General features: G+C 41.2%; 1 protein-coding gene across 4 annotated transcripts in view; it reads left to right on the top strand.

The window, feature by feature from the left end:
- The window catches only part of cntn2 (contactin 2), a 126639-nt gene extending 110296 nt beyond the window's left edge, over positions 1-16343 (top strand). For 3 of the 4 annotated variants that reach the window (XM_061784529.1, XM_061784531.1, XM_061784532.1), the window contains exons 19-23: positions 6797-6912; positions 7539-7725; positions 9187-9299; positions 12702-12870; positions 13346-16343. In XM_061784529.1, coding sequence (XP_061640513.1) covers positions 6797-6912; positions 7539-7725; positions 9187-9299; positions 12702-12870; positions 13346-13443 — 683 coding nt within the window. In that variant the 3' untranslated portion in view covers positions 13444-16343. The remainder of the gene's footprint in view (positions 1-6796; positions 6913-7538; positions 7726-9186; positions 9300-12701; positions 12871-13345) is intronic. The other variant, XM_061784533.1, reaches the window with a different exon arrangement.
- The last annotated feature ends 23 nt before the right edge of the window (positions 16344-16366 follow it).

Here is a 16366-nt window from a genome sequence, read left to right on the forward strand (position 1 = left end):
CACCTGTTTCATTCAAGCGGCCACGTGGAAGATCGAGCAGGTAGTCAAGGAGGCTAAAAAAAAGCAACCTGATCCCAAGACCAGGCCACCATTTGTACCAGATTTTGCACGTTCTGACGTCCTACAGTTGGCCCTCAACTCAAACTCACTTGTCACCCTGGCATCACCCGTACTACCCAGTTTATCCAGCAGCACTTTTGGTGGCCCAGCCTCATCAAAGACACCCGAGAAGTCGTCCAAGCCTGCTCCGTCTGCGCCCTAGGGAAGTCGTCACACCTGCCCCCAGCTGGTCTGCTGCGCTCCTTGCCGATTCCAAGCTGCCCTTGGTCTCACATCGCCGTGGACTTCATTACCAGCCTACCCCCCTCAGAAGGTAACTCAGTCATTCTCACTATCATCGATCGCTTTTCCAAATGTGTTCATTATGTGCCCCTCCCCAAACTGCCATCCGCCCTGGAAACGGCTAACCTCCTTGTCTTGTATGTATTTAAACTCCATGGTATACCCATCAACATTGTCTCCGATGGAGGTACCCAGTTTTCTTCTCAAGTCTGGAAGGAATTCTGCAAGGCGGTGGGCGCAGCAGCCAGCTTGTCCTCGGGATATCATCTGCAAACCAATGGCCAGACGGAGCGGGCTAACCAGTCCCTGGAATCGGCTCTCCGCTGTGTTGCCACACCTCATGGAGTTCGTTCCTCCCGTGGATCGAGTACACTCACAATTCCCTCACCAGCTCCGCTACCGGTATGTCCCCGTTAATGGCTTGCTGCGGTTTACAACCCCCATTATTCAAAGAACAGGAGCAGGCAGTGGTAGTTCCTGCCATACAAGATCACCTCCAAAGAGTCCAGGTGGTGTGGAAGGACGTCCAGGCGGTGTTGACCGCTGCACACAACAAGCAGCTTGCGGACCGTCATCGCTCCCAAACGCCCGAATACAAGGTGGCTCAGTCTGTTTGGCTTACTTCCCACGACCTCCCACTTCAAACTGAGTCTCGTAAGCTCACTCAGCGCTTCAATCCCACTTCCGTCCAATTGAAACTTCCGTAGTCCTTAAAAATTTACCCCACATCCACGTCTCATTGCTTAAGCCTGTCTCCACCTGCGCCTTGTGCCCTCCAGTCGTACCCCCTCCGGCCGTACCCCCTCCTCTCGTTGATCATCCGGCCTTCACGGGTTACAGTACCTGGTCGACTGGGAGCGGTATGGTGCGTTCTAGGATTTCCCGGAAGCTCATCCTCGATCACTCCCTTCTGTCATGAACTGCCCTGCAGTACCATTGTTGGAGCGATGCTTTGCGCCCACTCGCTCTCCCCTCGCCTCTCTCTTTCAACACCTTCCTCAAGTCGCGCACCTGTCACCAATCAGCCCTCGTCATCTCATGTAAGCCTGCCTGTTCCCGGAAATCCTTGCTCAAGTATTGCAGCTTCTTCAAGCGTTACCACGCCCCACCTGCCTCACGTAAGCCACACTATTCCTCGTTCCCTTTTTGACTCATGCCTCTCTCCTCGTTCTCAGTGTTTCCCCCATGTTCCTGATCCACGTCATTCCTGCCGCTAAGCCAGCTGCCTGTCCTCACCACTGCCTGCCAACTCAACTAGGACCACCTCCATTACCTTTCCTAATAAACCATTCATCATAATCTGTCTGCCTCCGCCTGCTCCTGGGTCCAGCTCCTCTCCATACGTGACAATTACGTGTCCAAATAAAGTGCTTAACTTCAGAATAATTATTTGAAAAAACTAATAAAAAACAGATAATACTTCATGTTTTGATCATATGGGTAGACGCAAAATCATGCATTGTAAAAATGCATTCTACATAGGTAGAAGGGTTTTCCAGAATTTTGAGGTCAACTTTGGGGGTGCGTATTATACATGAGACATTACGGTAGATAAAAATTGAATAGCCATGGCATTCATGGGAGTGTTTATAGAAGGACGCACAGGCTCTTAAAAAAAGAACAAATCTGCCCTTTTCAACTTTCCCAGAGAGTACTTGGACAAGCCAGGGGCCTTTTGGAAGTCCTTTCTCTGGACAGACTAGTCAAAAATAGAATTATTTGGTCACAATCAAAACCACCATGTTTGAAAAAAAAGCCAGCACTGCATATGAAATAAAGAATCTCCTCCCCATGATGAAGCATGGTGGTGTAAATGTGAAGTTCTTGGGCTGGTTTTCCACTTCTGGACGTGTACGACGTATCTTAAGAGCTATGTATTTCCAGGCGTATTCAGAAATTCTTGACCTCTCAAAAACATTTGAGCAAAAGTACAAAGGAGTAGCATCACAAAAAGAGGATTCATATTGTGAATTGGCACAGTCAAAGTGTGTACCTTAATACAGCTGAAAAAGCTGTGGCGAAAACCTCTCTCAACTGGCTCCAAAAACTAGTGGGCAAAAATGCGTGTGTGTGTGTGTGTGTGTGTGTGTGTACGTGCAACTTGAGTTTACATTTCAGACTACAAAGCACAACAGCTTTATCATGCAGTGCAGTCTTGTAACTGCTCAAACCCACTTCAAACGTGAGAAAATATCTTGCTGTAAGCTGTAGATGTTTTTGTTTGGACTGTGTATATGGCAACATTCGCTTTATTTTATGGTCCTAAGTAACTGTTAAACATGCATTTTTTTCTGTGGAGTCATCTCTCTCAGAGCGAGAGAGAAAGAGAGAGACTCTTTCTCTCTCGCTCTCTCTCACTCGCTCTGACACGAGCATGTGCAGTTGAAGTGCAAGTACCATAAAACAGATCTAGTAAATAGCCTATACTTTATCAATAAATCTGGTCAACAAACAGCTTCTTCATTCAGCCATTCTAGTTAATGAAGCAAATAATGTTTCTGTAAGGCCCTTTGCATGTGTTGTTGTTTTTGGCACTTGAAATGGTGATGGATGTGTGTGGACTCTCATGGAGTTTGAATGTGACTGATTAATTCAGAACACAGCCACATGCCAGTTATACAGTCGTGCTCACCATTATAGGCACCCATGAAGTTTAAGTACTAAATGTGGAATATCTGAAGAAAATGAATCAAGTGAAACAACAACTTTCTATAAAGAAATTGTGTTTGCTACAAAAGAGAACTCAAACAATATTTTATGGACAGATGAAAAAAAATAGAGCTTTACAGCAATGCACACAAACAGTATGTTTATAGATAGCGCAATGAAACCTTTAAGGAAAAGAACACCCTGCCAACATTGTGGAGGATCCATAATGCAGTGGGGCTGCTTTTACGACATCTGGTACTGGAGGCCTTGACTGTATCACAGGCATCATGAAATCAGAAAATTATCAAGAGATTTTAGAACAAAATGTCTTACCCAGTGCACAAAAATTTAGTTTGAGGCGAAGATCATGTGTCCTCCAGCAAGATGAAGGCCCAAAGCACACATCCAAAAGCACACAGTGGATTTTCCTTTTCAACAATGGTTGAAAAGGGAAAAAAAATATTTTTTTCTCAATCCAATTAAAAGTCTTTGGGAGAGCTGCAATTAGCCATTGGGGGAAAGGACCCTGGAATTGTTCAAATGTTTGAACAAATTGCAAAGGAAGAGTGGGAGGAAATACCACCTGAGAAGTGCAAAAAGCTTATAAATAGATACAAGAAACATTTGCAAGCTGCCATCACTGCCAAATGGTGTGCAACCAAATAACGAGGGGTGCCAATATTGCTGCACATGCTGTTTTCAGTTTTGTTTTGTTTTTACTTTGAAATTGCAATATCTAATTTAAAAAAATAAAAAATCTTTGTAAAATTGCTTTGAACCTCCAATTAAAAGATCCTGATGACATATGTTTGGTACATTTCCATTTATTTCTGAAGATACTATACAGGTTATGCAAATACTGAAGATGTGCCAATAATGGTGAGCACGACTATAAGAGCACACTTGTGCACCAAACCAGGTAAAAGACCAATCGCGACAGAACATCTCTTTTGCAATGGTGACCAGGCCAAGAAGGCAGCAAGTTATACCCCAAGTCCAAGTCAATCACATACTGTACCAGAGTATTAAGTTTTTTATTTTCACCTCCCCTCTCGAAAAGATACAAAAATAAGTCAAATGAGTTGAACAAATTCTAGGTGACTTTAATGGTGGAAAAGGTTTAAAGATTGTGGAAACTATAAGACCATTTCTTGGACCTGAATTTGCCTTAATTTGTTATTTTATAAATATTTTCCTTATTATGTTTTAGATAAAGTGATATTGTTCAGCATCTGAATTTGCACATGCATAATTATTTTTTTATTTAATTGGCGTTCAGGCTCTGAGTTAAAAATACATAAATCAGAAGTTAGGACTCAGTACTTGAGTAGTTTTTTCAGTGAGTACTTTCTTACTCTTCCTCAAATAATTATTTTGAGGACTACTTTTTACTTTTACTTAAGTCATATTATTCTAAAGTAACAGTACTCTTACTTGAGTACAATATTTGGCTAGTCTACTTACCTCTGCATACACACATACACATACCAGTCTGTATTTTCAGTCCGCCCTGCGTGACATTGTCCCCTTCTCCAGCGTCCTCTGTTGCATCGACCCAGTAGTGACCACCTTTCAAATCTCAGACTTGTGTATCTGCTAAGTAGCCGCGAGCCATTGTCAAAGTCAAGCTCCGACCTACTTTTTTTTGTGTGTTTTTTTTTTGTCCTGTTCGGCAAGCAGAATGGAAGATCTGTATTCCTTTTATGCCGGAACAGTTTGACTGTGTCACAGGGGAGTTTTTAAGCTTCCACTGTCGATTCTTAGTATTATAATTGAAGTTTATTGAGAATCAGAGTCGAACAGACCAAAGTTTCTAGAGGGGAGAAATGAAGACAAAAAGACAAAGCACTAATTGTAAACAGGGTGAGAAAAGTAAGTCATTACATTATCTACAACAATGAAACATTAAATATGAGTGTTGCATGGGGCTGTAGTGCTACACCCTGCGAGGGAAGGATAGGACAAGCTAGAACAGGACAAAGACAGGAGAAGAAGCATGCAGGACAACGGTCGTGAACCCGGCTGCACAACTGAAGTGTGGTGGGAGTGGCGATGTAAATTATAAACGTCTATGGGACGAGAGTGTGATTGAGGAGATACACAAGCAATTCACATATTCATGTGTTATTTGTCGCAATAAGTGAGTGGCCCCACACCCAGTGAAAGACTCCCAGGGGTGTGTGCCTGCGGACACATGCAAGTGAATTGACACCGTTTTACATGCACAAAGAATGACAGAAGTGTCCTGTAATTGCTGTGCCCGCACCGCGGAGGCTGAGGACCCCACCCAGGGGCGGGATCGGGCCCAGGGGTCCATCCGAGAGAAGCCCGGTGGACGGGAAATGTCCCACACCGAGGGACCCAGGGTGGTCCGCCGGCCCCACCGAAACGCCCCGACAACTGGCCACTCGGTGGTAGCCGCAAACTACTGAGAGTTTGTAGTTCTGATGACTTTGACATCATGTTTGATGGGAGTGCAATATTATCTAAACATAGCTCCTTGACATGTTGTTGCGTGAATTGCAAGCTCTTTCTGAGTTTGGCAATCTCCTGGTGAAGCAAATCAAGTGCAATCGACAATTTCTTGTCTGTATCTCTGTCGAATCAAGTAAATTATCAGTTGAAGTGGAAGAATCCGTTTTCTTCCTCTTCAGCGGCAGCTCAACGCGATGCCTCGGATCATCCATGACCGATGAGTTGGCGTTGACGTATCTGCGCGGATGGCATGTGGCTCTCCACAAGTTACCGCTGCTAGCGAAGCTGGCGAATGAAAAGAGAAAAGAACGAAATGACCATCGGCCGTTGAAAAAGGAAAAAGACTTAAAAAGAGAAAAGAGAAATTTTATCTTGTAATAGCTGCTTTTTCAAATCTATGCAAGGGGCGCTGCCATGTTTTTCGTCTTCGGAAATCACACAATCGCTCGCGTTGTCACAGCATGCTCTCCGGCCTCCTGATCGGCTCAAACATGTAGGGTTTGACCACAAGTGTACTTCCGGCAGAGGAAGACTGACCGGCGCCCTTTGCGACGGGCATCAATTGCGCCCCCTTGGCCGATTGGCGGGGGGGTACTGGCGGAGATTTTAGTTTGGTTTGTTTTCAAAACAGCAGTGCATGTGCTATGTGCGCCAACTGTCAATTGCGCACCTCTGGCTAGGCGGCGGGGCCCACAGAATGCCGCCCTAGGCGGCTGCCTATATCGCTCATATCAGAATCTGCCACTGACTTGCAGTCGGCTCCTGTGTGTCGAAATCCCCATTCTGCTTGTATTACAAAACGTTAGACATATAATGCAAGCGTAGCACGCTATTGAATGACAAGCATTATTTCACTTCCGGTAGCTCTTGCGGTGGATCGAGTAACTACACCAAAGATGTCTCGAAATTGGGAACGTTCAGAAGCGCTCAATAAAACCTCATTTTTAGCCATTTTCTGGTTGAAAACTTGTTGAAAATGACGTGTATTACAATACATTAATAATGCAAATATGAATTTTTACCGACCCCATAAAATCATTGTACCCTGGCCTTTAACAAACTGCCAATTAGGACGGGCCATAAGACAGTGACAATGATTGGCATACATTTCCCACCTGTAATATATGATAAGTTTTTACCACCAGGGGGCATCCCAAGCTTTGAGTTGTCACAGTCGTCCCGCCTGTTTATTATCTGTTATATAACTTCCATGCATCTGACTAGACATTGTGGCTCTGTTTTCTTTGATCCATATGCAGTTTCTCTGTTGGTGAAACTGTACTCAACTGTTTGTACACTGACATTTTCATATTCTAACATCCCTTCACAGAGCCAACAGTTGGACCATTAAGCATAAATGTCACTGCACTGACAGCTTTTGAGATGAAAGTATCATGGGAGGCTGTCCTGCAACCTAATACCAACGGCATCCTGAGAGGATATGAGGTAATGTGATGCATAATAGCACAACGAAACAAGCAACTATTGTGCTTTTTAGAGTGCTAAAAAATAGAAATTAGATTATGTGGTGACCAGTTAGTGAAACACTTACTTTTCAAGAAAATAGTTCTATCTTGGGCGGCACAGGGTTCAATCCCCAGCCCCGCCTGTGTGGAGTTTGCATGTTCTCCCTGTGCCTGCGTGGGTTTTCTCCGGGCACTCCGGTTTCCTCCCGCATCCCAAAAACATGCATCGTAGGTTAATTGAAGCCTCTAAATTGCCCCTCGGTGTGAATGTGAGTGCGTATGGTCGTTTGTTTATGTGTGCCCTGCGATTGGCTGGCAACCAGTTTAGGGTGTACCCCGCCTCCTGCCCGATGATAGCTGGGATATGCTCCAGCACTCCCGCGACCTTTGTGAGGATAAGCGGCTCAGAAAATGGATGGATGGATAGTTTTATCTTGGTTTGATTTTAATTTGTTGTTAAATTATATGTTCATGTTTAACATAATTTTCCAACACCCCATACAATTATATTTTAATCATTCACAAAATGTCTTGATTATCACATGTAATTATCTTAATTTTGCCTGAGTGTTAGATATTCTTCGTCTTCTCTCTCTCTCTTTGCAGATCCGATACTGGCGACAGCATGAACGGGAAGCAGCAGCAGACCGAGTGCGGACAGCAGGACTAGAAACAACAGCCAGGGTGTCTGGACTTCGTCCCAGCACTCGATATCATGTTGCAGTTCTTGCATATAACAGTGCAGGCACTGGCCCACCCTCACCACGATCCACTGTGACCACGAGGAAACCACGTATGAATTCTGAAGTCGCATGCATGCATAAAGAGTTCAGATGTTTGGATTGACATTATAATCAATCAAATAGTTGCATTTGGTAGATAGTGTGGAATTTATTGTTGTTTCATCATGTTTGCAAGCAATAGAAGCAAAAGGGTGGCCGACTGGTTAGAGCGTCAGCCTGACAGTTCTGAGGACCCGGGTTCAATCCCCAGCCCCGCCTGTGTGGAGTTTGCATGATCTCCCCCGTGCCTGCGTGGGTTTTCTCCAGGCACTCCGGTTCCCTCCCACATTTCAAAAACATGCACTAATTGGAGACTCTAAATTGCCCGTAGGTGTGAATGTGAGTGCGGATGGTTGTTTGTTTGTATGTGCCCTGCGATTGGCTGGCAACCAGTTCAGGGTGTACCCCGCCTCCTGCCCGATGACAGCTGGGATAGGCTCCAGCACGCCCGCGACCCTAGTGAGGAGAAGCGGCTCAGAAAATGGATGGATGGATGGAGACATCTTGTTGACATATTAAATAAATAAATGTAAAAAATCATTAAATTTCATCAAAAGTCCATCCCGAAACAGATGCCTGATACATTAATCTTATTACATGTGATATGGAGCCCAATGTCAGTTTTACCTGTAATTAATGTCATCAGTCTGAAGCAAACTGCTATGCTGAGTTAAACTTGCATTCATCATTTTCCTCTCAAATAACTCAAAGGTTTTAACAGCACGCCATTCACAGCAGAGAAACACTAAGTATAGATAATAGTATCTTTCACACTCAGAACCCAGTTCACATTCATATGTTGTCCTTATGTAACACATCGGAAGAGGTCGTCATTTCCTTCTCTCTGTTTTTTATGATCCTGCTCGTAACATAACAAGGTTCAATGATCCTTTCTCATCCAAGCCATCCATCCATCCATTTTCTGAGCCGCTTCTCCTCACTAGGGTCGCGGGCGTGCTGGAGCCTACCCCAGCTGTCAACGGGCAGGAGGCACCCTGAACTGGTTGCCAGCCAATCGCAGGGCACATAGAAACAAACAACCATTCTCACTCACAGTCATGCCTACGGGCAATTTAGAGTCTCCAATTAATGCATGTTTTTGGGATGTGGGAGGAAACCGGAGTGCCCGGAGAAAACCCACGCAGGCACGGGGAGAACATGCAAACACCACACAGGTGGGGCCGGGGATTGAACCCGGGTCCTCAGAACTGTGAGGCTGACGCTCTAACCAGTCGTCCACCGTGCCGCCTCATCCAAGCCACTATGCTCAAATGATTGAGATCAACCTATGTGGTTGAAAATAAAATTAGATCTTTTATTTTCAACTTATGTTACTTGTGCATCAATTTCACCTCTGTTTTAACACTTCACAGTTATCAAGCACACACACGACTGACACACTTAGTATCTAACATCAGAGAATCATCTGTATTTATTTATGTTTTCTATAAACTTGTTATTTCTTTTTTCAGCTCCGAATCGCCCTCCTGGAAATGTATCATGGAGGACTGATGGCTCATTGGTAATTGTGCGATGGGACCACGTGAAGGCCATGCACAATGAGTCAGCAGTCCTGGGCTACAAAGTGAGTTTTCTGTGCTCTTGATTCACAAAAAATAAAAGTAAAAATTCATATTAAAGTATAGTAAATACAAACCCAATTCCAATGAAGTTGGGACGTTGTGTTAAACAAATAAAAACAGAATACAATGATTTGCAAATCATGTTCGACCTATATTTAATTGAATGCACTACAAAGACAAGACATTAATGTTTAAACTGATAAACTTTATTGTTTTTAGCAAATAATCATTAACTTGTAATTTTATGGCTGCAACACGTTCCACAAAAGCTAGGACAGGGTCATGTTTACCATTGTGTGACATCACCTTTTCTTTTAACAACATTCAATAAATGTTTGGGAACTGAGGACACTAATTGTTGAAGCTTTGTAGGTGGAATTCTTTCCCATTCTTGCTTGATGTACAGCTTCAGCTGTTCATCAGTCCGGGGTCTCCGTTGTTGTATTTTACGCTTCATAATGCGCCACACATTTTCAATGGGAGTCAGGTCTGGACTGCAGGCAGGCCAGTCTAGTACCCGCACTCTTTTACTACGAAGCCACGCTGTTGTAACACGTGCAGAATGTGGTTTGGCATTGTCTTGCTGAAATAAGCAGGGGCGTCCATAAAAAAGACGTTGTTTGGATGGCAGCATATGTTTCTCCAAAACCTGTATGAACCTTTCAGCATTAATGGTGCCTTTACAGACGTGTAAGTTACCCATGCCATTGGCACTAACACAGCCCCATACCATCACAGATGGTGGCTTTTGAACTTTGCGTCCATAATAGTCCGGATAGTTCTTTTCCTCTTTGCCCGGAAGACACGACGTCCACAATTTCCAAAAGCAATTTGAATTGTGGACTCGTCGGACCACATAACACTTTTCCACATTGCATCAGTCCATCTTAGATGACCTCGGGCCCAGAGAAGCCGGCGGCGTTTCTGGGTGTTGTTGATAAATGGCTTTTGCTTTGCATAGTAGAGTTTCAAGTTGCACTTACATATGTAGTGCCGAACTGTATTTACTGACATTGGTTTTCTGAAGTGTTCCTGAGCCCATGTGGTGATATCCTTTATACATTGATGTCGGTTTTTGATCCAGTGCCTCCTGAGGGATCAAAGGTCACGGGCATTCAATGTTGGATTTTGGCCTTGCCGCTTACATGCAGTGATTTGTCCAGATTCTCTGAAGCTTTTGATGATATTATTGACCGTAGAGGATGAAATCCCTAAATTCCTTGCAATTGTACTTTGAGGAACATTGTCCTTAAACTGTTCGACTATTTTCTCACGCACTTGTTCACAAAGAGGTGTACCTCGCCCCATCTTTGCTTGTGAATGACTGAGCAATTCAGGGAAGCTCCTTTTATACCCAATCATGGCACCCACCTGTTCCCAATTAGCCTGTTCACCTGTGGGATGTTCCAAACAAGTGTTTGATGAGCCTTTCTCAACTTTCCCCGTCTTTTTTGCCACCTGTCTCAGCTTTTCTGGAACGTGTTGCAGCCATAAAATTCAAAGTTAATGATTATTTGCTTAAAAAAAATAAAGTTTATCAGTTTGAACATTAAATATTTTGTAGTGTATTCAATTGAATATAGGTTGAGCATGTTTGCAAATCATTATATTCTGTTTTTTATTTATGTTTAACACAATGTCCCAACTTCATTGGACAATTCCAATGAATTGTAATATTGATTACAACCCATCGGGGTTGTAATCAATATTACAATTCAGTATTATCTATGTCAATTAGTGGCTGTTGATAATTATCCACCTTGCTGGAGTTGTTTACACTGTCTGACCACCATAGGGTAACCCAAGCTTTAAGTTCAGTCACCTCACCTGTTTATTATCTGTTATATTACCTCAGTGCATCTGAATATCACAGCATGACTCTTTTTTCATTGATCCATACGTAGTTTACACTGTAAACAACACTAGCACACTGTAAACTGTTTTAGGACACGCAAATCCTGAAACTGAGTTGGACCTTATTAGAAAAGATGACTGAAACTTGAAAGCTTTAATCACATGAAACATGATACAAAGGTCTATGTTGTACCTTTGAGCTTTGGAGCGCATATTTGTACTTATTACAGTCCTGTTTGATCATATAATAAATAATAAACCTGTCTGTTGGGGAAAAAACATAGCTAATTATTAATTAATATTTTTATTATTAACCCTTATTCAGATTTATGTCTGTTCTTTTTTGGTGAATATATGTTTTATGCATGGATATGACACTGAAAGTGACAAAGACTAAAACATTAAGAGAGTAATTTCAAAATGTATGGATGGATGGCCTTTTTTCTTTTATTTACATTTTGACTGAAGTTTACATGCTTAAAATGATACTCTCATGCTATTTCTTAATCTAGTTGTCCCTCGCTACATCGCGGTTCAGTTTTTGTAGGTTCAGTGTGTCACAGATTTTTTTATTATATATTGCAGATTATTTGTTTTATTGCAGGATTTTGCTGTGATTATTTTTCCACACAGACTTACTGCTGACTCATGGAGTAGTAAGTCGGAGGCAGGAAGAAAAATTGCTTTAAAGACATAATGTCCAAAGTTTGGGATCACTTCACAATTAATAAAATAATTGTAATCCACCTATTGGAAAGTACAACCAGCTTGAGTTACACAACCGTACATCTGCTGTAAAGTAAACATCACTAGCAAAATGCCCACCACACTCACTTTTTAGGATCTTACTAAATCAGGCTCTTAGTCTTTTGCCAATTTCTTTATACTAATTCATCCATCCATCCATTTTCTGAGCCGCTTCTCCTCACGAGAGTTGCGAGCGTGCTGGAGCCTATCCCAGCTATCATCGGGCAGGAGGCAGGGTACACATCGCAGGGCACATACAAACAAACAACCATTCACACCTACGGGCAATTTAAAGTTGTCAATTAACCTACCATGCATGTTTTTGGGATGTGGGCGAAAACCGGAGTGCCCGGAGAAAACGGGGAGAACATGCAAACTCTACACATGCGGGGATTGAACCCCGGTCCTCAGAACTGTGAGGTAAACGCTCTAACCAGTCGGCCACCGTGGCGCCTATACTAATTCAACAAATTAAAATTCACTTTAAATCAAAGTTTTGCTTAGGTATAATAATGGGCCTCGCTTAACTGTATTACATAATACCTATTGTTTTGATTTGATTTTGCTATAACTGCTTTTTAATTGCTCACTAAAATGAAACAAGCATTACAAGGCAGTGATTGGCTGGCAATCAGTCCAGAGTGTACCTTGCCTCTCGCCCAAAGTTAGCTGGGATAGGCTCCAGCTCACCCTGAGTGAGGCTAAGTGGTATAGAAAATGGATGGATGGGTTACAAGATTACAAGAGATTTAAAGACAAGTTTGGCTGTAAAGTAACCAAAATTGTTACTTCCATGATATCAGGTTCTGTACAAGCATGAGGGTCAAACCGTTTTGAAGGTCCTGGACATGGCAAAGACATCAATGAACCTGCCGCTGCCGAAAAACAATGGATATGTTGTATTGGAAGTGCGATCTTGGGGTGAAGGTGGGGATGGACCTTCGCACGAGATTATTGTCTCAAGGGACTCAGGTGAATAACTACAATGTAACAGCTTTCCTGTTTAAAAAAAAAAAAGAAAGTGTATTGAAAAAGTACCCTACAAAATTTTCTTGACCTTGAAAACATTTGGGCATTTGCATCTGGATCAGATACACAACTATGATATCAATACAGTATTTAATTTTTCTATAACTCTGCAGCCATCCCTTGCTCAAAATGTGAAGCGCCTACTCCACATTGACGTCCACTGTGTAGGCATCTTTACATAAAAAAAAAATAATATATATATTTTTTTTATGGAGACTGATTTGAATTAGTTTCTATACTCTAAAGTATTTGAAGGCGTGCAAGAGTTTATTTTATAATTGTAATACAGTAGGCGCAAAAACATTGCCTAAGTGAATGTCTTGTCAGAATGAAGTACTCAATATCAAAGTGATTACCTCACTTTATATGCATCATATTAAATATTAATAGAGTGATATGTTGTTCTTGTGTTTTTCAGGAACCGGCATGATGGTCCAGAGCATGGCAACTGTCTACAGTCATTCGCTAAATCTCATCATTGGCTTGTTTATTCTCAAAATGGTGTCAGGACTGTGATTTCAGTCAACTTTTTATCTTACTAACTAGAATTTAATGTGTCTGGTGTTACAACCTGTTTTGGGTGGGAATGGGTAAAAAAAAGAAAGAAAAAAAAAAGTACCTCTTTATTAGAAAGGCCTGTGTGTGTGTTTAAGTGGCAGAAGAATGCTGTCCAATCTGATTGTGTAGCCATGCATTGGAGTCAATCAATATTAATAAGGGAATACTGTAATCTCGTGTGACATGTCTCAAACCCAGGGTAGGATATTGCCAAGACCTTGTACTGTTGCCTTCATTCACACTCATGCATTTATACACCACCATGATTGATGTCTTGATGTGTTTGAAGAGTTACAGCATTAATTTAGCAAATTCCACAAACTTACAGTATAGCATTTGGGAACTACAAATATTTTATGCCAAATGTGGCAACTCCATTTACAGGGGCTCAAAAGTACAGTATTTGGATAATTGTAAATGTAACCATTATTGTATGACTTCATTAAAATCAGTTGCAGTCAATGACAACATTGAACAGAATTCATGGATATCAAGTCTTTGGTCTAGGAAGATGGAGACGGGTGTGATTTATTAGATTGCATCACAAGTAGCTACTCTTTGGATTCTTTATGAATAGAGGCCGACATTTAAATGTGCTTCATTTGTCTATAGGTAACAGAGGAATTTAGTTCTACTTGTCAATGCCTCTTGTGCATCAACTTTCAACCGTCCTGAAAAATTTGGCTGTAATCCCTCAATGGTAAATTTTGAGAATCCTTTTAAATTAAAACTGAAAGTCTAAATATCTTGCTATTTCAAATCAACTGTGGTGGTCTATAAAGGAAAAATGGTAAAAACTCTGTAGTTATTCAAAAACTTGTAACTGTACATATTACATATTTACTGTTTGGCTTTTGCATGTTCAATCAAATTTTATTTCCAGATTACGACCTGAAAAAGTTCTTTCTGTCAGAGGCTACAATAGGGACCATTTTAAATGAGTATCTCTAAAGCTGAATCATGCAAAGCATGTGGAGTCCCAACTTTACCAAGAATTAGATGGAGAAATTAGCAGTTTCCAGCTGTTCGAGTGTACTACATACAGTAAAACAGCCAAGACAAACGACAGATCGAGTTGTACTTCGTTGCTCTCATACAATGATTTTTGGCGCTACTGTATTCATTCTTGCTCTTCTTGAAGAAGCTGTTTGAAAAGTCAAGTCAAGTAAAACATACCCATTGTAATTCTAGCTCCTGCTCATGTCTGTGCCCTTGCCATTCATCTATTTCCAATACCGCTTATCGCCAGTCAGTCGCAGGGCATGTATAGAGACAGAAAACCATTCTCACTCACATTAACTTTGAGAGGAAACTGAACTATTGCTGCCTGCACCGAAGTCAGGTGAATGTACCACTACACAATTCAGTGACTTGTAATCATACACACTATCTATGATGTAATACTGTATGTCACTAGTCAGTTCAAAGGTTTTCCGTTTCATTCTTTTTTTAAATTAATTTATTAAATCATTTATTTTATTTATTTATATATTTTCAGGAAAGTTGTACAAAAGAATACATTGTTTTTCTTTTAATTGTCCCTGTTGTTTGATAATAATTATGACAAGTATAAAAATGCTAGTGTAATGTGTTTCACTTTATTGCAGCTGCTTTTCTGCTGATAGTGTGATATAAAGTTCCTGACAGCGATAAAAGGGTTGGCCACCAAAGTTAACAATGTCATATATCCCCTTCATTGTAATCAGTCAGAATCTATCAGCTCTTATGTAAAACTTTGTCAGATTTATTACAGTACACAGGAAGAGATTGAACTCAAGCATAATGATTATTTTAAACTTGTTTAAACTGGTCTACTGTCAATTGATTTAACATTCAGTACTTATTTTTCTTGATGGTGTTGCCTTAATTTTATTGAGTGTCACTAATTTTAGAAAGTTCATAATTGCACCAGAAGAAGATGAAAAAACGGTTTGGTTCCCACAAAATAGAAATATAAAGCCATAATGCTTCATTGTAATATATTCCCTGTTTAATATTTATTTTGTTGAAGTACTAAGAGGTCATAAAATACATTAAGTATGGCATTTTAAAATCTAAAAACATGTCTTTTTTATTTATTTATATTTTTATTATTTGCTTTTGCCCTGGTCTTATTCACATATTGTAAGTTTGTGGTCAGGATGAAACTTTACAGAAAGGGGAATGCTTCCATACACTCACAGAAACACTGTAATACACTGCACCCAAGCATAGTATGTAATACAACTAAAGGTTGTTGGTATAGTTGACCAACGTAGTTCCAAAATGTGTTCATGTGGTTATTGTTATTATAATAATTATGTCTTCCATCCATCCATTTGCTACAACTTTTCCTGTGCAGGTCATAGGTGAGCTGTAGTCTGGCGAGTGTAAGGCAGAGTACACCCTGGTCAAACAACCAGTCAATCACAGCCAAGGCACAGATAGAAAAACAGCTATCCACGCTCTCATTCAACTATGGACATTTAAGTGTCTTCAGTTACACCAACAAGGATGGTTTTGGAATGTCGGAGTCCCTGCAGAATACCCACACAAGCACTTGGAGAAAATACAAATGCCACACAGAAAGCACTGAGCCGACACTTAAACCAAGAACCTCTGACTGAAGAATTTGTATTGGAATTGTCCATGCGTGCTTGTTTGCATTATTATACATAATTTCACAATGCCTTTAGTATTGTAGTATTGAGGTTTACCAGTAGATAGGTTTGTCAACCAACCCATAGAAAAACATTAATAGTAGGCCTAATATGCAATTATCATGTTGCCCTTCAGCTTTTTCAGAATAGTTGAACAGAAATTTGAAGGGAGACGGTTAAGTGGTTCAATACATATTAAATAAACACCCTGTGATCGTATTTAATGTGTGCATTTTTTAAAA

This window comes from Phyllopteryx taeniolatus, chromosome 9 (assembly GCF_024500385.1).
Source record: "Phyllopteryx taeniolatus isolate TA_2022b chromosome 9, UOR_Ptae_1.2, whole genome shotgun sequence".
Classification (NCBI taxonomy): Eukaryota; Metazoa; Chordata; class Actinopteri; order Syngnathiformes; family Syngnathidae; genus Phyllopteryx; species Phyllopteryx taeniolatus.